The 22,088-nt window shown below is 31.5% G+C and overlaps 4 protein-coding genes across 5 annotated transcripts in view; 1 reads left to right on the forward strand and 3 right to left on the reverse strand.

Moving 5' to 3' along the window:
* The window catches only part of LOC109595650 (inositol hexakisphosphate kinase 1), a 37,535-nt gene extending 25,292 nt beyond the window's left edge, over positions 1-12,243 (reverse strand). Inside the window, exon 1 of the mRNA XM_020011062.2 lies at positions 11,760-12,243. The gene's annotated coding sequence lies outside the window, so the exon portion shown is untranslated. The remainder of the gene's footprint in view (positions 1-11,759) is intronic.
* A 2,626-nt stretch (positions 12,244-14,869) lies between these two features.
* LOC109595648 (nuclear factor NF-kappa-B p110 subunit) lies at positions 14,870-18,725 on the forward strand. Of its 2 annotated transcripts, XM_020011060.2 has the most exons (4): positions 14,870-15,166; positions 15,272-15,484; positions 15,552-15,993; positions 16,411-18,725. In XM_020011060.2, the coding sequence occupies exons 3-4, from the start codon at positions 15,564-15,566 to the stop codon at positions 18,612-18,614; spliced, it is 2,634 nt and encodes an 877-aa protein (XP_019866619.1). In that variant the 5' UTR covers positions 14,870-15,166; positions 15,272-15,484; positions 15,552-15,563; the 3' UTR covers positions 18,615-18,725. The 2 variants fall into 2 exon arrangements, with proteins under 2 accessions (XP_019866619.1, XP_019866618.1); XM_020011059.2 differs by lacking the exon at positions 15,272-15,484 and having other exon boundaries at positions 14,870-15,219.
* Positions 18,726-18,779: 54 nt separating this feature from the next.
* On the reverse strand, positions 18,780-20,257 carry LOC109595635 (E3 ubiquitin-protein ligase MARCHF3). The gene is made up of 3 exons (XM_020011046.2): positions 19,748-20,257; positions 19,277-19,698; positions 18,780-19,226 (listed from the first exon to the last, which is right to left on the reverse strand). The coding sequence occupies exons 1-3, from the start codon at positions 19,838-19,840 to the stop codon at positions 19,037-19,039; spliced, it is 705 nt and encodes a 234-aa protein (XP_019866605.2). The 5' UTR covers positions 19,841-20,257; the 3' UTR covers positions 18,780-19,036.
* Positions 20,258-20,405: 148 nt separating this feature from the next.
* LOC109595626 (uncharacterized) lies at positions 20,406-21,912 on the reverse strand. The gene is made up of 4 exons (XM_020011034.1): positions 21,620-21,912; positions 20,773-21,561; positions 20,615-20,718; positions 20,406-20,560 (listed from the first exon to the last, which is right to left on the reverse strand). The coding sequence occupies exons 1-4, from the start codon at positions 21,895-21,897 to the stop codon at positions 20,496-20,498; spliced, it is 1,236 nt and encodes a 411-aa protein (XP_019866593.1). The 5' UTR covers positions 21,898-21,912; the 3' UTR covers positions 20,406-20,495.
* Between the last annotated feature and the right edge of the window lie 176 nt (positions 21,913-22,088).

A 22,088-nucleotide genomic window follows, 5' to 3' on the forward strand; every position in this document is an offset into this window, starting at 1 on the left:
TTCCAAAAATTTTTGACAGCTTGATTGTCTAACTAAAATATCTGTAAAAACTATCAGTTTTGAGGCTGGAAAGTTCATTTTAAGCATACACGTTAAACAAGAGTCAACCTATAAACAACCGTTATTAGTACACCAAAATTTTATATAGGGTGTTCATTATTTACGTTTAATTTTGTGGATTTTAAAACATCAATAATTTCGTTATTTTTAGTAGAACACCATGTGTATTTAAGTGTAATTAAATTCATTATTAAAAAGTTTTTCGATGGCCAATAGCACTCCCTAAATATAAACCAATTTTAATAGAGATTTTTACCAAAATGTTTTAATTACAGAATAAAAGTCATAACATATTTTAATATTTAACTATTCAAATATTCGAATAAATTGCTTTTATTATATTAAATTTGAATTTTTTTTATGAAAAATAAAAAATACTCATTAATTTATTATATTACCTTATATTATTCATTAATTTAAAGAATATTTTAAAGAAATTTAATTGGTTATTTGATTTGAAACAGTATTACTATTTTAATTACAGAATAAAAGTCATAAATCAACATATTTAATATTCAACTAATCAAATATTCACATAAATTACTTTATTAAATTAAATTTGAAAAATTTTTTATGAAAAATAAGTTAATTTATTAGATTACCTTAAATTTTAAATAAAAACTTTTATAACAAATTTTGTTTCAATTGACATCACATTTTTCGTAACATATCTGTGACTCACCCTGTATATTTGATAAATTCTATTATTATTAAAATCCGTACTACTAATTGTTTAAAAATTCTAATCTATAAGTAAAATAGAATATAAATTCTTACTTGACTAAAGAGCTGAAACACTGACACAATTTCAGCTTGCACTTTCCTATAAATATTTGCCCCACCCTTGATCTTGACACCAATCAAAAATATAATAACACCCGAAAAATTGAGGTAGATAACCGGTAGGGAAATCGATACCGACAAAAATAGTGAGTGTTTGTTTATCCGCTGCACCAAAACACAATCAGCCGATGCATCAGTTTGGAAACGATCGATCTCCCACCGTTCGTCCGATGTGCTCCACACACGTGGGGCGAACACGTCCGGACATTGTTTTCGAACCATTGGCAGGGATTTTAAAACAATATGTTTGTCGCATGGTGGGTATTTTTTGAAATTTGGACCTCGGCAACGATCTCCAAAAATAATCAATCACCGTCCGTCCCACAGAGGCACGATAATTAAAGTTGTGGGACGCTATTATTAGAGACGAATTTCGACAACGGCCGCCTATAATTAGCGGTACGACTAATTTTGATCTCGGCGCAAAGATTTCCCGGCGATAAGTAGGTGAACAAAACTTGTACGCATTGTTCTCGATTTGAAACCGAAGAAAAATGTTAACTTTCTTACTCGCACAATTGACGATTCGACGGGACACAATTTCGTGGGCACCGTTGCGGGATTTCGTGTAAATTGATACCGGTTTGTGGCGACCGCGATCGAATGTTTAATTCTTCTTTTTTTTCCAATGCTGTTGCCACTGCTGATTACTGACCTAAGTCAACTAAGATTAATTTAATTAAAATGTAAAAACAACAGGCGAAATAACGGCGGAGTGGTTTGTGGGAATTGTACTGTTTTATGTTAACTGTACCGGCAACTTGGTTAATCCATTTTTTCGATTTTTCAGCCATTTTTCGGTAACGGGTAAGTTTTTTCAGTTATTCAGTTCAAGTCAAAAGAGAATTGCTTTTTTATTTTTTATAAATTATTGATTATATTTGGAATCTTAAGTGAATCAGTATTTAAATATTTAATTTCCAGGAATACTATAATTATTTTTCCCCACCTCAAAATATTCATTATTTTAAGGAATACTTTAAGACAATTTAATATTGCTTTATGAAAATTCGAAAATATTTAAATTCATTAATTTGTTTACCTTAATTTATTCATTATTTTAAAAAATAATTTAGGGCAATAATTTTATTTCAAACTGCATTAATATTTTAATTGGAGTTTGTTTAAGAAAATTCGAAAATATTAAAATTAATTTATTAAATTATTCATTAATTTAAAGAATACTCTCAGACAATTTAATTATACACTATGAATATTCGAAAATATTTAAGTATATTTATTAGATTACCTTAAATTATTCATTATTTTAAAAAATTCTTTAAGGAAATTTAATTGGTTAATTTATTTAAAACAGTATTAATGTTTTAATTACAGAATAAAAGTCATAACATATTTTAATATTTAACTATTCAAATATTCCAATAAATTGCTTTTATTATATTAAATTTGAATTTTTTTATGAAAAATAAAAAATACTCATTAATTTATTATATTACCTTAAATAATTCATTAATTTAAAGAATATTTTAAAGAAATTTAATTGGTTATTTGATTTCAAACAGTATTACTATTTTAATTACAGAATAAAAGTCATAAATAACATATTTTAATATTCAATTAATCAAATATTCAAATAAATTACTTTATTAAATTAAATTTGAACAATTTTTATGAAAAATAAGTTAATTTATTAGATTACCTTAAATTATTCATTAATTTCAAAAATATTTTCTGGTAATGTTTAATTATCCTTTATGAATATTCGGAAATATTTAAATATATTTATTAGCCTACTTTAAATTATTCAATATTTTAAAGAATACTTTCAGACAATTTAATTATGCTTAATGAATATTTGAAATTAATTAAATATATTAATAGCCTACGTTAAATTATTCATTATTAATCGAATTAAAGTATTAAGACAGTAATATTATTAATAGCCTACATTAAATTATTCATTATTAATCGAATTAAAGTATTAAGACAGTAATTTTAATTCGAGTATATAATTCATAAAACAAAATACTTAAATATCTATAATTATTCAACGTAGTCAATAAAGTATAAAATCAAAATATTTTAGTATTTGAGTATGAAATCCAAGTCTTAGTCACCTTATTTATTTAAAATAAGATAATTTGAAAGTTTGATGTCATCTTTAAAACAATTTTATAGCAACCTTGAAAACATAATTAATATTAATTTTAAAAGAAAAGTGAGTTATGTTCGATAATTTTTCATTGCAATTTTGTACTTTAATATTTAACAAGTTGTCTGGATTAGGTCCCGAGTAAAAATGAAAATTGTACAACAGCTGTACAAATTTAATTTGTACAGGAATATCATTTAATGGTAATTGACTGTAAAAATCTATCTGGCACTCAAACCGGATCTTTATATAGATTATATCCCGTCCAATTTTATGAAGTGTCGGGAGTTTAAAGTGCTGCATATACAAATCGAAACGATAACGAACACTTCTATGAAAAAAAAAACAAACTTGGCAAAGCAACATCAAAGCCTGCGGACAATTTGCATAATTTGCTCCCACAATAAAATTACACAATCCCTAATTAGGTGTTTTAAACAGTTTTTAATAACAATAATGAGGATTGCCCAAGCCGCCTTTATATAATAACCGTGATTAGTCAGAGAAAGTGAATTGCTCAATTTGATCCCAAGAAATTACCATCGTTTCACGGATTTTCCGGCCTGCTAGGTCGCAACAAAAGAAACTGAAAATAGAAGCACGAAAATAAATGCGAAAGAATCCGTATAAATCGTGCACACTTCCTGGACATGTTTAATTTCGTTCGCGTCACAATCTCATTATGGATTTATGATAACGTAAACTGCACGTGTCCCAACATTTTATTTCAACGAATCGGTGAGCCCATCGAAAGCCGGGATTCACTACTGGAAACTGGCCAAATTGAATATTGAATAAAAGAGGATTTGTTTTAAATCGATTGGATGGTATTGACGTCACGTTTTATGCAACCCACACTGACATTCTCCTAGACTAACTATCGCCATAGTTCAATAGTTGATCCGCTCATATCTGTGCCTAACCAGATTTTTGATAGCTCCGGTTTAATTTATTGAATAATTGATAATAACGACATGTGACAGTTTTTTCTTGATTCCGATGGGCAAATATAAACACGTGATTTTAATTGTAAATATTGGGGGCGGGTTGATGAGAGAACGAAATAAACAACAGGTTTAATTAATGATGATTAGCCTCCGACAAATATTTGTACTCAAATATTTATCACAATAGAAACTTAATGCTCGTCAAATATTTAATGAAAATTACGTAGAAAATTTTTTATTGCCATTTACTTCGTAGAAAATACTTTTCATAAAAACTTTGAAAGTATGTATGTAATTTTCCATCAGACTATTTTATCGAAATCACGTTATACAAACACCGAAATTTGTGTTACGAAACACGGACAAATGTAAGATTCGCAATGAACACTTGTTATTACAACAGGTCCATAAATCGCAAATTGATCTTTGTTATGGATGTAAATAAAATTTGTAAATTGATATTGGACGACCCAAATATTTTTAACCACCACAAACAAGTCCTTTGTTTGTTACCAATGTTTAACTGGAAATAGATTTATATTCTTATAAAAACTTTTATATTATTAATCTTGATTTAAGGTATTAATAATTTAAAAATGGCAAAACTTCATTTTTAAAATAATGGAAATTAAAATAAAGACATACAAAAAAAATATTTCTACATATTTCAATTTTTAAAAATTAACATAGATATACAAGGTGTCCCTAAATCGTGTCCCGAAAATTTACTTCTTAACTATATACTATTTTGCTTCCTAAGAGTGACTCAGGCCTTCAATGGTTCTGCTATTAATATATTTTCAAGTTAAATATTTTAAATGATCTAATCTAACAAATTATAAATTTAAATGGAATTTTTAACTGCCATATAAAATAATATTACCAACTTATTGATGTGATATAAATTACAGATAGGATTTAATAAATGATTAAATCTGATAAATATTTTAAAAATAGCAAAATGTAATTTGTGAAAATAAAAGGTTTAAAATAAAAACATATAATAAGGGTGTTTTTTATAATTGTTTAGTCATTGGTCGAAATAAAACTATAAGAAAAATTATAATTCATCGTTATTAAAACCGAAGGGAACAAGAAGAGAGGACTAAGAGTTAACAGCTAAATAAGACAATCATTTTTCGTATTATTAAATATATATTTCAAGGTCAAATAGTAGTTAGGAAAATATTTGTCTGGGTTTCTCTTCCAAAATTAAAGTTGCTATATTTATGTCTAAATAAATTCAGAAATATATATGCAAAATTTTAAAGAAAATAAGATGTATGGCTAAAATACTTATCAACTATAAAACCTAATAAAATAATTTAAAAATAATTAAACTAGAATTTTGTAAGTTATGAAGAGAAAAACAATTTTAAAGCATATTCTACATATTCGAATTCAGAATTTAATTCAAATTATATTAATATTAGTATATGAAAAATACTAATAAACACTATATTAAGTTAAAAAATAATTTTTAAATAAAAATAAATACAACGTCAATTTTGAATAATAAAAAAATAATTTGAAGAAACATATTTTACTAAAATATATTATTTTGGCAATAATCTAGTAAGTATTTTAAATGTTGTAGCAAATTTCCTTTTGAAATTTTCAATAAAATGAAAATGTAAAATAGGATAAGATATTACTTCAAATCCTTCAAATAAACCACAATAACATAACGACAATAATCTTACCCTTGAAGATGTCGTAAGTGACGAAATATTGTTGTTCGGACTCTTACCCTAGAAAAAAATAATACATTAAACAAACAATAATAAAAAAAGTGTTTAAACAGTTTAATATTTGATCGTCAGCACGCTTTAAATATTGTTTCTTGATCAAAACGCCTAAGATATTTATTGCTTTATTGTTGCCTATTTTTAGTGTTCAAAAACAATGGCTCGATTCTAAACTATTTAGTTTGTGCCAGTAAACGAAACACGTTTTAATTTATGAGCTTATGCATTGCATATAATATATGTGTAACTTTGTATTAAGATTAAAGCCAACTTAATAATTGGCTTTTCATTCAAAACACGATTTAAGATCTAATCATCCTTGTCCTTCAATCAGTCGTATTAATAAAAGAGCCCATCAAAGTTAAAAAACATAAAAGTGAATTAAGTATGTGAAATGTTTACAAGTTTACAATAATAATCGACTGCGGTGTCAAACCCGTTGACATCCTGGAGATCGTCCAAAAGAAATAAATAACATTTATAAAATGTCCCAACAGAAAAACACCAGTAATTAAAAGACAACTTTCTCAATTGCACTAACCTTTATTATTATTCGCAGACTAGCTTGGACTTAACGTAGTCCTTTCACTTTCAAACACAAACGTTAACTCCACGAAAACACCATTAAATAAATAAATCTTGTTGTTTTACCAAATATTTATCTTAACACAAAATTCGTCCTTTTAATTTCAGTGACCAACAACACATCAGAGCAAATTAACAAACATCCTCCTAAACATATTTATAGTGTACAACCCATGGCATACAAAAAATTCGAAGTATTTGAAAATTTTGAGTCACCCCGACTATGTAAACCCGCTCCCCGACCATATCTGACTATATTTGTATACCGAATAAAATTGGACGATGTCCAGACGTATAAAATATTAAAAGCGGCCACTAACCAGATCGGAAATTCGGCGCCAGAATTTTTTCGACGGCCACCTTCGAAAAATATGTTGGGAGTGATTCATTACCGTTCCCGGATCTGGTTTTTGTCAAAATTTTGGTAAATCATACGAAATGTTATTTTTATTGAATAATAATTATTTTTAATGTGATTCAGAGATAATTATAACGATTACATACGTTTGAATAAAATGGTTTGATAAGAATGTGAATTAGCATTAATATTAAATATTAATATTGAAATTATCATTTTATTTATTTACATAATAGATGTATTTTTCAGAATTGAGCTGAACTTAAATATTGCAAGCAACTTTAATTTTGGGAGGACCTTTTAATGATTAAATATGTGTTATTTAATTTAACGTAACACTTTATATAATATCCTTTTTATTATTAATTTTGGGCCATCTCTCTAGCCATTTTCCAAGTATACTAGTCTATACTCCCTCAAGCTTTCTGAAATTAAATTTGTGGAATATTTATGTCGAATTTTTGGTTATAAACGGAGATTAGGACGTCAAAACATCGAAAGCATATTGGTAAATTAGATAGAATAGGACTATTTTGAGGTCAAGAATATGTGATTAATTTTTGTGCACTCAATTTAGGGACACCCTGTATTTTAATAAGTTGTTACAACTATGACCTCTAGTGCATATCATATATATTATAAATTGTGAATTGAATTTGAAGGAATAGGAACATATCAAGATAGAGAAATATAATTGTTAAAATGATAATAAAATTTAAAATATTGTCAGTTAAAAACGAAAAGATAACTAAAATTAGTTTTTAAAAATAATTAATTTTATTTCAACCTTAATATAACTCATAAAAATAAAAATGTTAAAGTGAGAAACCAAAAAATATGAGTGTGAAATATTCAAAAATATTATTTCTTAAAATAATTTTTCATTTATTAACATGAATCAAAATATTTATCTGAAAAACTGAACATTACGAAAGGAATTAATAAATAATTATTTGTTGCTGTTGAAGTTCGACAATTATTCCAAAACCATTTGAAATTAATTTTACTCAGAATATTAATTTTTGATTTTGTCTGATTTTCAAGTTAAATATTTTAAATGATCTAATTCAATTTATGTATATTTTAACCTTCACATAAAAATCTAAAATTTTGGAATTCTTTAATAAAATATTTTAAATATTTTAATGCTGTTTTTTCATGTTAATTGTATTAAAAAACAATATTTGATTTTTGACCTATTTTAACTGATTTTCAATTTTAAATTTTAATTGTTCTAACTGAATTCTACATAATTCTGGAGTTTTTTAATATACAACAAAACTGATTATCATTTAGCATACTGATGGTATTAAAAAGGATAATTGATCCATTTCATTCTAAAGAGATTAGGTATTCTACATATCCATTTTAATAAATATGTCACTTCGCTTATTGCCTTCCAATATAGCATGCAACTCAATTATTCAACACGAACGAATTGATCGGTATAAATGCATATCATCACATCAATTTCTGATCGGACATTGAGTTACAAAATTACATGGCTATCACGATAGGAGTTATTGCTCTATTGTCTCCCTTGACCCACTTCTATATGGCAATATGGCAACATATTATTGTCCATCTATTTGTCGAGGTTAAAAATGATCTCTTACCCTTGCTTGCCTATCAAAAAAAGAGTTAAGGGCGTGTGGGCGACCTGGACCTTACAATTAGAAGAAGTTGTTGGAAAAATTTTGTTTGTTTTGTGGTGCCAGACATCGAAACGCTAACATCCATACTTGAACCGTCGTATATTTAGCATTGTATTGCATTGACCCAATTCTCAGGGTGAGTTTCAGCATCGACTGTTAAATACGCACTTTACGATTTCATTAATCGAAACCAAATATTGCTAAAAAATGTCGTCAAGACGGACTGGCCCCATTTTAAACCGGACTAAGCAAACGGAGCGGTCGAGCGAGTGCTATGACTTCTCGGCTATCGATTGCCCATCAATTTTAAGGAAACCCCCGCCCGGGGTGGCGGCCTTGAACGCAACAAAGTTTCCGAGTCAATACACTCTGTCGGACAAAAACAAAAGGGAGCGGACGCACAAAGAAAATGGCCATGTCGGAACGAGTGTTTGGCCTTTTTGCTCGGGCAATTATAGACTTTCGAGATTTAAATATAGAGTCGTCGGGACAAAAGCGAGTGCACGAAACCCCCGACTCTAATCGCCGCAATGGTTTCTTTGTCACGAACTGCCCGTATTCGATCGATATTCGTTCATATTTCACTCGAGTACTTTGCTTATTAATCGCCGTGCCATTAGGGACACGGAATCGTACGAATGATATCATCGGTTATGGAGTCAAAGGAACCGCACTCTTATTATCAGCAGATTAATATGTAAAATTCACGGCTATATGGGTTTATTAACGTGCCAAAAACGATTCACTTCAGCCCTGCAATAAGATAATATGCAAAATCAACATTGTAATTTTACAGTCCAATCCGAAAAGGTCGGGTTTATTTTTAAACTGGTGAACGCCCCAACGAAAACACGCAATTTACCTTGGATGCCTTCGGTTCATTCAGGAATTGTTTCCGTCGTGTGAGAATAAGCATTGCCAAGGTTTTCAAGGACCAGGGAATCAAATATATTTGTTACTTCTTTCCAGGACCGTAACCAATTTACTCGTTTATTGAACAATGAATTAAATTAAGTTAATTGACTGAATTGAAGGACGAAGCACCGGGAAGTAATTTCGTTGCTGACGTAGAATGGCGATTTTCAAAGTTTTCACATAAATATGTTATTAAACACTGACGTTATATCTATAAACAAACACAAACCTAATGGGTGAAGTATGATTCATTTTTTAGCCGGTTTTGTTTGGAATTATTAAAGTAGAAGTATTCGAATATTCGTTCATTTTATTAAATATTTTGTATATCGGAATACTAATTTAAATGAATGAATATTCAAATATTTAAATTTATATTTTAATTTTAATGAATTCTGCATGGGAATTTACTTACTCATTTTACTTGAAAATGTTTTATTACTTGATTTATTACAACATTAGAATAAACTGTTTGCAAAATTCTAATTATGAATACTGGAATATTCGAATTGTGAATATATCTCTCATTCTAGATAAGTTGATTATTTTGTAAACTTTAATGAAATCAAGATAATCTTTATACAAAAATTGTAATTGTTGTAATCATCTAAAAAGTTAATCAAATATTATACAGGGTTAGTTAAAAACTGATGTTAAATTAAATTATTTTTTATATATTTCAATTATTCAAATATTTTTATTTGTTGTTCTGTTCTCGAATTATTAGGAAAGAAATTGGACAAAATCATTCTTAAAATCTATATAAAATAAGTTCACTTTGAAAACAACTAAAACTTACTTGAGGTGCTTCTAAATGTGTCGAAAAAAATTATATTATGTTAATTTTATAACTAAAAACAATATATAATGATTAATTTGTTCATTTTTAAAAATGACTATGCTAAATTATTAAAAAAAGTATATATTATTTATATATTTTTTATGAAATCCCTAAAATATATTTGAGGTATCCACTTAAAAAATAAGTAATTATTAATTATTATTTATTATCTTGTATACAGGGTGATTCTCTAAATGTTTATATAAACAGAAAAAGTCATTGATTAGAATTTTGTATAGTAATTAAAACTTGCCTTTCTAATTTATTTTGAACAAATTTTTATGTCTGGTTTCGCCGGATGTTAGTTTTTAACCTAATTTTTTTCCAAACATTTTGTCAGATAGATGGTCTAACTAAAATGCTGGGAAGCTCATTTTTGGTATACATATTAACCAAGGACCATTCTATAAGGAGCCATTAATAGTACTTCAAAATTGTATACAGGGTGTTCGTTATTTAAGTTTAATTTTGTGTATCTTAAAACATCAAGAACTTTGTTATTTTCAGTGGAACACCTGGTGTGTGTTAACACAATTAAATTGAATATTACAAAACCTTTTGATTTGTATAAGTATTCCCTATACACAAAATGAATATTAACAGAGATTTTTCCAAACAAAACAGTAAAGATATTCTATACTATTCTCGGTACACATTTTCCTATGTGTACCGAGAATAGTGTACATCATGGGTCTTTTAATATTCAATTTCACTTCACGTGTGTTCTATAATAAATATATAAAATAACAATGATATTGATAATATTCAATGGACAAAATTAAACGTAAATAACGAACACCCTGTATACAAAGTTTCTCTTTATAGACGCTTTTTGGTTAACTTGTATACCTAAAACAAACTTCTCAAGTTGAATGAAATCGAAAATGAAATTTTGTTCAAATTAAATTAGAAAAGTAATTCAAGTTAAAATTACTATAAAAATTTCATATCAATACTTCTTTTCCTTCTTCAGAATTCTTTAATGAACAATTTAAGTGAATCACTCTGTATATTGGTAATTTAACGCCATAACTTTTGTTATATTTATGTGTGTTTTATCATTTAATTAGCTTTGAAATGATCGAGTTACCATCGACCATATATAATTTGTAAATAAAAGTAAAAGGCGTTTTTTATTAGCTTGTAAAATTTAAATATGTTTTTGTTTCTCAGAAATGTCGCCAATAATCAAGCCTCAATTTGTATAAAATTATAAATTGGGAACATAAAAACCATGAGAACAGTGAAGGTCACACGATATTCATAAATTCCTCGAGTGTGCACGAGGGTGAAAGTATATTTTTTGGTGGTAGGTAGACCTGAAAACCAATACAGATGGGTAAAATAAAACAGGCAGCGTTTCATGAGGCTGAAATCGTCTCAACACAATGGCCTCAGTGTGCAGGTAGTGCGGACGACCAGAGTCAATGACCACTCCAATAATTTTACACCTGATCCGCAATCAAACCTAAAGAAAAACACATCATCTTCACCCCCCATCGAAATACGAATACGATAAACGTGTACACACGATATCAAAGCGATTAAACTGTAACAATAATAATAAATCAGTTTGGCATTTAAAGTTTAAAAGCCCCTGATAACGAAAATTAATTGCTTCGCACACAAACACACGTACAAAAATACATAAATACGAATGGCATTTTATTAAGGTCGTCACTGATCCTACTTACTATATCCTGGTGGTAAAAACAGCGCCGTCAAATTGATAGGCGAGATTGTGTGGGTCCGGCAACGCCGCAACTCTATCGATTACCCACTCTGTTCGTGCGGCAGCAGCAGAGAGAACCGACACCAGCTCGCAACTCTCCCGAAAAATCGGTGCACACACCGCCACCACTTTACGCACAATATGCGGAATCAAAAATGAAAAAAAAAATAACACAAATCTCGGGGGGGCGGGGGCGAATATGTCACATTACACCGTTTACGCACTACACACTCATCTGGAACGGTGAAAGCATACGACGTTACGGACTTTGGCCATCAAAAACGGCCGTCTGCGCTACGAAATTTATGCGAAAATACCAATCGGACGGACGATTCGTGATCGGTTTGATTTATGGTTACGTTCAGTCGGCGACTGTTTCTGTTTGTGTCGCTCAAAAAACGGTTCGGGACCAAAATGGTTGATCGGTCGTACGTCCTACTCGCATGCAGTCTAGCTGAACACTGCAATAGGCAACGTCGCAACCTACCACATTTCGACCAGTCATATTGAACTGGGCGAGCCGCGTTGCCAGATGCTCGATCAGGATACTTTCTTTCTGTTTTTTTTTCTCATTTTACAGTGCGTGATTTCCCGTGGTAAATTACAAGGAAACGGTGAAGATTATATATTTTTTTAAGTTTTTTTAAGCAGAAGCTCTGGAATGTAGGTGGTGTGACTAATTTAAATTTTTCTAATTCAATTGTTATGCCATTTAAAAAATATATTTTTATTTGTTTTATAAAGAAGTAAGGGAAACCGTTATTATGTTTATTCGTACTATTGTAAACTCAAAATATTTGCCAAACTATTGATTTATGTTTTCCAATTATCAAAATATTCTCATTAATACAGTAGGGGTCATTATTATAGAAACATTTTAAAATTGTAGCCATAACTGTTTTATAACTGTTAAAATAATATTAATTTAATATTGTTGTTTTATACAAAATTATAAAAATTATTATATTCTTTCATAATAAAATGTCACACAACATTAATTTTGAAATCGATTTTTAATAATTAAATCTGTGTTATTTAATTTAGCAATAGCATTTTGTATAATATCCGTTTTTGTTATATAATTTTGGCCCATCTCCGTGGCATAGACGAACATTTTCCGAATATACATTCCTTCAAGCGTCTTGAATTACTGTGATGAGTTGAATTTGTTGAAATTTTATCATAAACATGATCCCCCATGTCTTCTATATCGTTGCATTGATCTTTTAAACAATTCGTCACAAAATTTAGACTTGACTTTAGGTTCGTTTTCATATTGAAACTAATTTATTAAGAGCATACATGGAAGCAAATTATTGTTTAATATACCCCTGTATATAAATCAGACTAAGGGAACCTACGTCAGAAGAATTCCCACAGCATAATTAAATCTCCATCACGTTTGTTGGTATAACACACTTTTTGTGTAATTTTGCTCCTGTAGGACGTTTGACAATAATTTTTTATAAATGTTCTCTGCTCCATTGTATGTGATTATTATTGTAAGTCAAAATTGGACTGTAGAAAACAAGGTTTTTCTTGTAAGTTTGGTGACAAACAAATCCCCATCCACTAACCATCCTCTCACGATCCTTCAATTCAGCAAGTCCCATTTCCTCCAGGTTGGCTTTAATTTCAGTTGACAATAAGATTGGATTGGTTTTTGACATTCGAATTATTTTTTTGTCAATAGCTATAACTTGATCAGTTTTTCTAAATTTGTTAATAATACGGGAAACGATTGATTATTTAGCCATAAACTCAGCCATTAATTTAAAAATTGACTAACTAACGATAAATAATATTTTTCAGGAGTTATTAGCAAATTTTTATTAAAACATAATGTATTTGGCTCTTTAACTTATTTTATAACACTATGAGGGACCCTTTTAAATTAAATTAAATAATAATATAATTATTATATACTTCTAAATGAATACTCTCATACAGAGCATTCCAAATTGATTAATTGATTATCTTTGACTGGTACAAGTATTTCCAGATCAAATATAGAATAATTATCTACAGCACAATTTTCAAAACCTTTTTATTGTATTAAACCACATTTTCTGTGTTTTTTTGAAATAGACTTTTAGTAAATTTTATTTATGTCATATATTTATTTATATTATAATTAATTTAAAAAGTTACTTACCTGAAACTAATTATAGATAAATATGTGCAAATTATTTATTATAATGGAATTTGCTTTTAATATAGGAAAAAAATCAAGCTTACCAAAAATATACAATTTGTGATATATTAAGTTATCTTTAACTAAAATATAACGATATTTTTGGTAAATTTTGATATATTTAATATTGTCAATTAAAAAAAGAGGGCGTAACTGAAAGTTTATTTTAATTATATTTTTAATAACCAGATTTTATGTTATATAAAATATATACTCACATTAAATTTGAGACATAATTACTAATTTTCAAACACATCATTAATAGTTGAGATATTTTAGTAACAAGTATGTTAAATATCATATTTTAACAATCACCTACGAAATGTATGTAGGTTTCATAGATTACAATTTTAAATATTTCGAAATTTATCAATGATTTCCTAAAGTCTTAGTTAGACATAATTTAATAACTATATTAAATAAATATTTTTATTAAATAATTCAGACATATTTTTTAAAAATTAATAAATTTTATCATATTATATTATTATATCTATTTATACGTATATATTTATATGACTGTATGGGCACATTTAGAATTAATTTATATACTTTTTATTTTAGAAGGCAAGATTGAGAAAGTGAAATTTGTTTAATTATACTTGACTAAGACTATATTATTCCACTTTATTTTAGATCCTATAGCTTTAATATAAACATTATTTTAAAATAATCGATCACTATAACAATATATAGGGATTTAAACTTGTGGCAAAGAAATTCCCCTATGCGACCACAAATATTTGGGGATTATTTCAAATGCATGCCATCTATTGGCACGTTCTTCGAACCACAAACAGAACTCTTCAATAAAAGCCTTTCACGTTTTTAATTTTAATACATCAGATAACGAAAAACATTCCAAAGACCATACATAAGTAATTACGTTGCGTTGAAACAAATTCTTCAATAATTGGTTTAATTGTTTCGTTCATTTTGGTGGTAATCTTTGTTGTCTCCCTCTATGGTGGACGTAGTTGCGTGGTTTCTGCATTTTGCTTGGGAAGTCCCTGCCAAAAGAGCATCATTTTCTTAGAATAACATTGTGGTTGTGGTTTAATAATATCTACGGTTGCTCTGAAGCTTATCGTAAGTCGCAATAACAGTCGTCCGATTACCGAGGAAACTGGTTTCCGAATATTGGTGTTCAGTTTATCTAACCTTGACGGAAAAAAGTGAGTTTCTACAGCGTTTTCCATAAAATTTGGATTGTTTACTAAAACCATGGGTAAGTTATCCGAGTTTATAATTAGTAGTCGTGTTGTGTTTGTTTGAATCAGGTGACATGCAAGTCTCAACTCGGTAAATAACAGTTTCCATGCGCTGACGTCATATTCTCGAATACAAGGGGAAATACCATTCTTTATAGAGATTATTTGTTTTAATATTTTGTTTCGATCAGTTCGTTTCTGAGTCAGCTGCAGTTCACACGTCGCTTGTTGTTTATTGTTTCCACCCTGAGAATACTATAATAAAACTACAGTATAGGCTAGGTATGTTACCTAAAAAACCACGTTAGCAAATCGCGTCGAAACAACAATAACCCACGACTTTTTCCAGATACTCCTACAAATGGATACCTCAGCGTTGTTGGCGCCAATTAATTATAATTGGTCCTGGAGCAACCAGAAACAACCTGAGATGAGTTTTCCCAATATACCAACACCACCTTCGAGCAGTGGAGACTCCCCCAAACCAATTTATTATGTAGCAGGGAACAACTCAAATCAGTTCCAGATGGATGAGTCATCAATATCGTCCCTGCTTAACGCGGATGCCGTTATGACAGATAGTGATGTTAAATATCAGCCACATTTGGTGATAGTCGAACAGCCTGTGGACAAGTTTAGATTTAGGTATAAATCGGAAATGGCCGGCACACATGGGAGTTTGAATGGCATGAATTCAGATAAAACTAGGAAGCAAACTTATCCAACTGTTGAACTGAAGAATTTTACAGGAAAGGCCATCATTCGCTGCTCAATTTATCAGATAAATGCTGGTGAGTGTCATCTTATTATCAGTATCAGTTTTTTTATACTTGGTTATCTTTAAGAGAAAACATATTTTTATCTCATCTAAGTAAATAAGTTGTCCTTGCATCACCAATGATATCCATTTTCTTAAAATAGAGCGAATTTAAGATTAAGAAGTTATAGAGGGGAAATACTTGTACTGCATTTAGATTTGGGAATCCCTACTTTATTTCAAGGTTGACGGTTATAATAAAACATTACAATTTAGCTGTAACATAACTATGTTTCAAATTTAATTCATGTGTTTCTGTTTATGGTTTTCACGCAGGCAGGGGATTCACACTTTTTCCTAAACTCTATTATTCTCTATTGTTTTAATTACGACGTATGTAATTTTATTTAATAATGAAAAAAAAAAAATAAGTAAGTGCTTTTTTCCGTAGATAATGGAATGATGCCCCATGCTCATCGCTTGATCAAAAAGTACGGCAAGGACGAGGTCGACGACCCCCACGACATGGTGGTGGGTGAGGAAGAAGGATACGTCGCCGCCTTCCACTCGATGGGTATAATCCACACGGCCAAGAAAAACATAGTCAGCGAGCTGGTCAAAAAGAAAACCGAATTGAAAAAGGAACAGGTGGCGAGGGTCGAAAATAAAATCAGGGAGCTGACGAAACGTGAGGAAATGGAGATCAAGCAGGACGCGGAGAACGAATCGAAGTGTATAAATTTGAACATAGTCCGTCTGAAGTTCGAGGCATTCATTAAGCTGAACGGTATCCTTCATCCGATCTGCGAACCGGTTTTGTCGCACGGCATCAACAATTTGAAGAGTGCACTCACCGGTGAGCTCAAAATCGTCCGAATGGATCACTGCACGAGTCCTGCGAAAGGCAACAGGGAAATTTTCATACTGGTGGAAAGAGTAACCAAAAAGAACGTCAAAATTCGTTTCACCGAACTGGACGACGAGGATCAGGTGATCTGGGAAGATTACGGACGGTTCAGCGATCTGGACGTACATCACCAGTACGCGATAGTCTTCAAAACACCCGCCTATAAAGACGTGAACATTACCAGTAAGGTCAAGGTGAACATTGAACTTATAAGGCCTTCAGATGGTGCCCGCAGCGAACCGAAGGAATTTACCTATGTACCGTGCGATAACATTTACAGACCTGGCAAGAGGGCCAGAACAAGCTGTAGCGCAAGCAACAGCTACAGTTACGACAGTTCCAATTTGCCAAGCAATGAATTACCTGCCGTTTTAAATACTGGCGTGAATAGTTGGGAAAATCCGGTTCTGTTGAATAGCAGGGAATTGGAAAACGTTCGTGATGAAATCAACAGCGAAGATTTTAACAGAGTCTATGAGTGGGCAATGACTCACATGGACAATGATATATATAACCAAACTGCAGAAGGCTTGGCCAGTCAAGACATTTGTACTGATGGTGTGGCACTTTCCAACATGTACAATGGGTTGTCCATAGTGAAAATGGAAATTTCGACGTCAGAAAAAAATAAGGCTCTAGACGCATATAATGAAATTCAAAACTTTATTAAAACCAAACCGTCGGTGGAAAGAATAAAGGGCTTGTTGCACCATTATTTTGGCAATGAGGGAGAAACCAACCCCCTCCACATATTTATTTTAGAAAACAACCACAACTATGGCATATACATAATAAGATTAATTTGTCAGTTCAAGGAGTGCGAACTTTTCAATAGAACCGACTCCCATGGACAAACTGCGTTACACCTGTCTGTAATGTGTAACAATTTAGTGTTCACCAAAATGTTGTTAGACTTCATGCTTGACCCCAGCGTGGAGGACCATCACCAGAACACACCATTACATGTGGCCTGCAAAAATAAAGCGGCCATAGAAATTCTGGAGCTTCTGATTAAGTTTTGTAGGAAGAACATCGACGCCACCAACAACAACGGTGATACACCGCTGATTCTGGCAATAGAACAAAAATATTTACCTGCAATAAAATTGTTGTTGCAAAACGGCGCCAATATTAACAAACAGCACAACAACAACGGGTTCACGCCCCTCAGATTCGCCATTGAGAAAGATTATTTAGAAGGCGTTCGGTATATTTTGGGCCACGAGAAGCTGGTGGTGACGTTACAGAAAGACTTCAGTGGAATGAACGCCCTACAAGCAGCACTTTTAAACAATTCCACCGACCAAGAAATAATCAAAGAAGTCAGGAATTATTTGACCTGCAACAAAATTAACTTTGAAATCAAAGAGGAGGACTACGAATCGGATGAGATGGAAATTGATTTTGACGACAAGGCGGAAGTAAAGGAGGAAATCAACGAAAGTGAATTAGAAATTATGTATAACAAAGTAAAGTACTTCACGCCATCTGCGCTGGATCAAGTTGCCACTCTTATTGATAGTGGCGGTACCTGCGATTACTTGGCGGAATTACTGGAACTCGATCACTTGATTAGATGCGGAATTCTGAAAGTCAACGAAAGTGTGAGCAAGTCCTTGCTGAAATATGCTGTTGAAAAGAACAGGGACAGTCTGTGGGTGATCAGGAATTTTCTGCAAAGTTTGGAACAACCAGCAGCCGTGTCGGTTATGGACGACATGGTGAGAGAATGTTACAATAGAATATAAAATGCACTTGTTAAAGTTGTAAATATTTCCAAAAATTATTTTTAAGAAAATCTGTTTAAGTTTGTCTATTTGTATAACATATAAAATTGTAAATAAATATTATTTGTCCTATAGTGGTAATTTTTGTCCCTGATAAACCAACCTGGATTTAGAAGGTTTTATTTTATAACAAACATTTGCCTTTCAACGAAATAGATTTTATTATGTCCAAATTATTTTTTAAATGCAATTAATAACTAAATGCACGTAATTTTAGTGTCAACATCTGATTTTAAATACAAACACAACTTTGCAGCATAACATGTATTTATATAAAGCTTTCAACAAAATTTCTTTTTACTGTACAAAATTACTTAACTATTGTACTTCAAGTAAATACATGAGTAGCTAAGTTTTGGCCTAAAGCTATTTACATTTAAATCTTATACATCATGAACACTTCCCAGTTCAGATTCAATAATATCAATTACCACAGCTTTAGAGGTTTGGCCACAAAGTTCACTTTGCCCCCCTTCAATTTCACTTTCTCCAGAAATTGATGCAGGTGTGTTGCTTGGAGGATGAACCAAAGTATCATTACTTGCCAAATTTAATGTACTGGATGGAAGATATCTAAAAATCCCCAAATAAAATTATACACTAGATAATATGTAAGTTATTACCTAACAATTGCTTCCCTTTGCCACCAACTGTACCATAATCTGGCATGCAACCTAATAACTGAATATGTCCACAGGTAATACCCAGTTAGCATAACAGCAATCATTACCAATAAGGACACTGAAGTCCATTTGGCAGCTGGTATACTATTAAACCTAGTCTGGTTGTAATAATCAGATGAAAACAGACACACATAGGTGACAACAATTGCCAAAGGTGTGATGAAAGCACACGCAGTTATGTCACCGCGTAATCCTCTGGTGTTCTGGTGCCGCGAAATGCACCACACCAACAGGGAGTGTGACGTTGTATACTTTGGGGTTCTTTCAGTTTTAATTTCCTGATGGCACAGCTCACAGCTGGACGTGTTGGCCTCCGCCAGCCATTTCTCCAAACACGATCTGTGCACAAATGCGACGCTACCCTAAAAAATTATTTTAACCACGGAATAATTGTTTGTTAACTTGCGGTACTTTGCATTTGCAGGGGGCTATTAAGGGCTCTTCCTTCTCGCTATCGTAGCAGATTCTGCATACCATCGATATTACGGATGTTTGAGCTTCCATACGGATTAATTTTGGTTTTGCGTGTTGGGGTCTGAAATTGAATTACACATAAAAATAGTTTGGATGAATTGCCGAGGGCTTCATGTGTAAACTGTATGAATAAATTTTTTGAATGCTTCTACGTTTTACAGACTTTGTCAAATTTCAGATGTGCCAACATTATTTTAAAGGGATATATAGGTACTAAATATTCATCTCGAAATTTATATTGTTATATCAAACGTCGTATTTCATGATGTTAAAATGATTTTCATCATTATGATGATATAATTTAAATTTTGTGTATAACTGTTAATACTAGATGGCAGTATAAGATATACTATAGTAGGGACGTTATAATGGATAATGGATGGAATTGTCACCATGTTTTATTGTAAATATAGAAAACTTTTTCAATAGTTTTATCCCTGTAAGATGTTTAATATATGCATAACCATAATTTCTTTATAAATTAAATTTATACTAGGTTGCTATAATTATGACCACAACCGCACATTCATTACAAAGAAATTTTTGAGCATTGAAACAAATTCTTATTGGCGAAGCAGTTTAAATTACATTCAACTTTCAAGATCAATTCATTTTATTACACCATAATACAAAAATACGTAATATTACAATAATATTTCTTAGCATATCCGGTTAATTAGCTGTTTTAGTAAACCAAGTTTTCGAAGCCTTGTCTGTATCCAAAACCTTGAGGGTATTCTCTTTGATAGTCTAAAAATTTAGCATTCAAATTACATTAAATTAAACATAATTTGAACAACTCACATTTTCCATACAGATATGGGTAAACTCCCACATAACGTTGGGCATATTGTTGGGTTCCCTCATTACCACCTAACAAATAGTCTCTCCATGTTGGATAAAGAGATCTGTAACAACTATTCCATAATACCAAACTAAATATATTTAAGGAACTTATTCACCTTCCCTCTTCTTTGTAGTCCCTATATTGAGTACCTCTGAAACCGTATCCTTGTTCTCTGTCATAGTCGTTGTCATAAACATCTCTGACACCTTCTACCTCTCTTTGCTCTCCGTAATTTTGACCCACATACGGTCTTCTGCCGAACAAGGTCCATCTTAGCCCGTAAGGAATTCTTTCGTAGTACTGGCGATATTCGGGGTACACAAATCTGTCTTGGTAATAAGGCAGTCTTCCTTGACTGAGGCCCACTCGTTCAAACCCTCTCTGATATTCTGGTTGGCTATCATATTGTTGTCCGTAGAACTGCTGATACACTGGATATTGATACCTGTTTTGGTACAATGGTACCCTACCTTGGTACTGACCGATTGGTTGTCTGCCATATTGTTGTCCGTATTTTGTTTGCAACGTCTGGAGAGCCTGCCTTTTTTGGATTTCCTGTTGAATTTGTTGTTGAAGCTGCGTCCACGAGTCTGGTCTCAATCCTTGTTGTCCGTAAACGTAGTTGTAGCCTCTATAGTCTTGTCCCTCTCCCCCGTAGTAGTTTTGGCCAGGATAATATCCAACGTCGTACAATTTCGTACGTGGGTCTTGACTAATCTGCTCAAAATCTCTGAAGAGTTGGTAAACATCGGTACTTATTTCGCCCTTTTGCACGGATTTCTCCAGCCTTTTAAGTAATTTTTCGTAACTCGCCGAATCAACAACTCCTTGATACGACCTGAGAATATCCTGAAGCACTTCCCCTTGGCTAGGCTTTCTGAGCTCTGTCTTGGATCTCTTGGACCTATTAAAAATGTATATATACCCACTGGTGTCTCATTACTTAGTAATACCAAAAATACCTTGTGAAGTCCTCTCCATACTCGACATAGCTTCGTGGATCCTGGTCCACAACTTCGTTCTGATCGTTAAACCTGATCCTCTTGATGGTGCCGCCGGGTCCGTTTACCGTAATATCTATGTTCTTTTGGCCAGGCCATCCTGTGGGGCGGGTGATCTCGATTCTTCTGCCGTTTGCGCCGTCGATCACAATACCATTTTCGTTTATTTGGATGCTCTTGTCACCGGTGCTGGTTGCACGGCTCACGGCCAGCAAAGTTAATACGACTAAGCACTTCATTGTTAACCACAGAGTGATTTCTTGAATGAAAACCATGGGTTTTATATGCGTTGTTATCGGTGTTATTGTCTCGATCGGAATTGTTTTGTTGGAGTCTGTCGCATAAATAGATACGGATGTGTTTGTTAGTTTTGATTGAAATTGGCTGGAAGGTGCTAAGAAAATTATCTTAATTGTGTTAAGCAATCATA

Source organism: Aethina tumida, chromosome 5, assembly GCF_024364675.1.
Source record: "Aethina tumida isolate Nest 87 chromosome 5, icAetTumi1.1, whole genome shotgun sequence".
Classification (NCBI taxonomy): Eukaryota; Metazoa; Arthropoda; class Insecta; order Coleoptera; family Nitidulidae; genus Aethina; species Aethina tumida.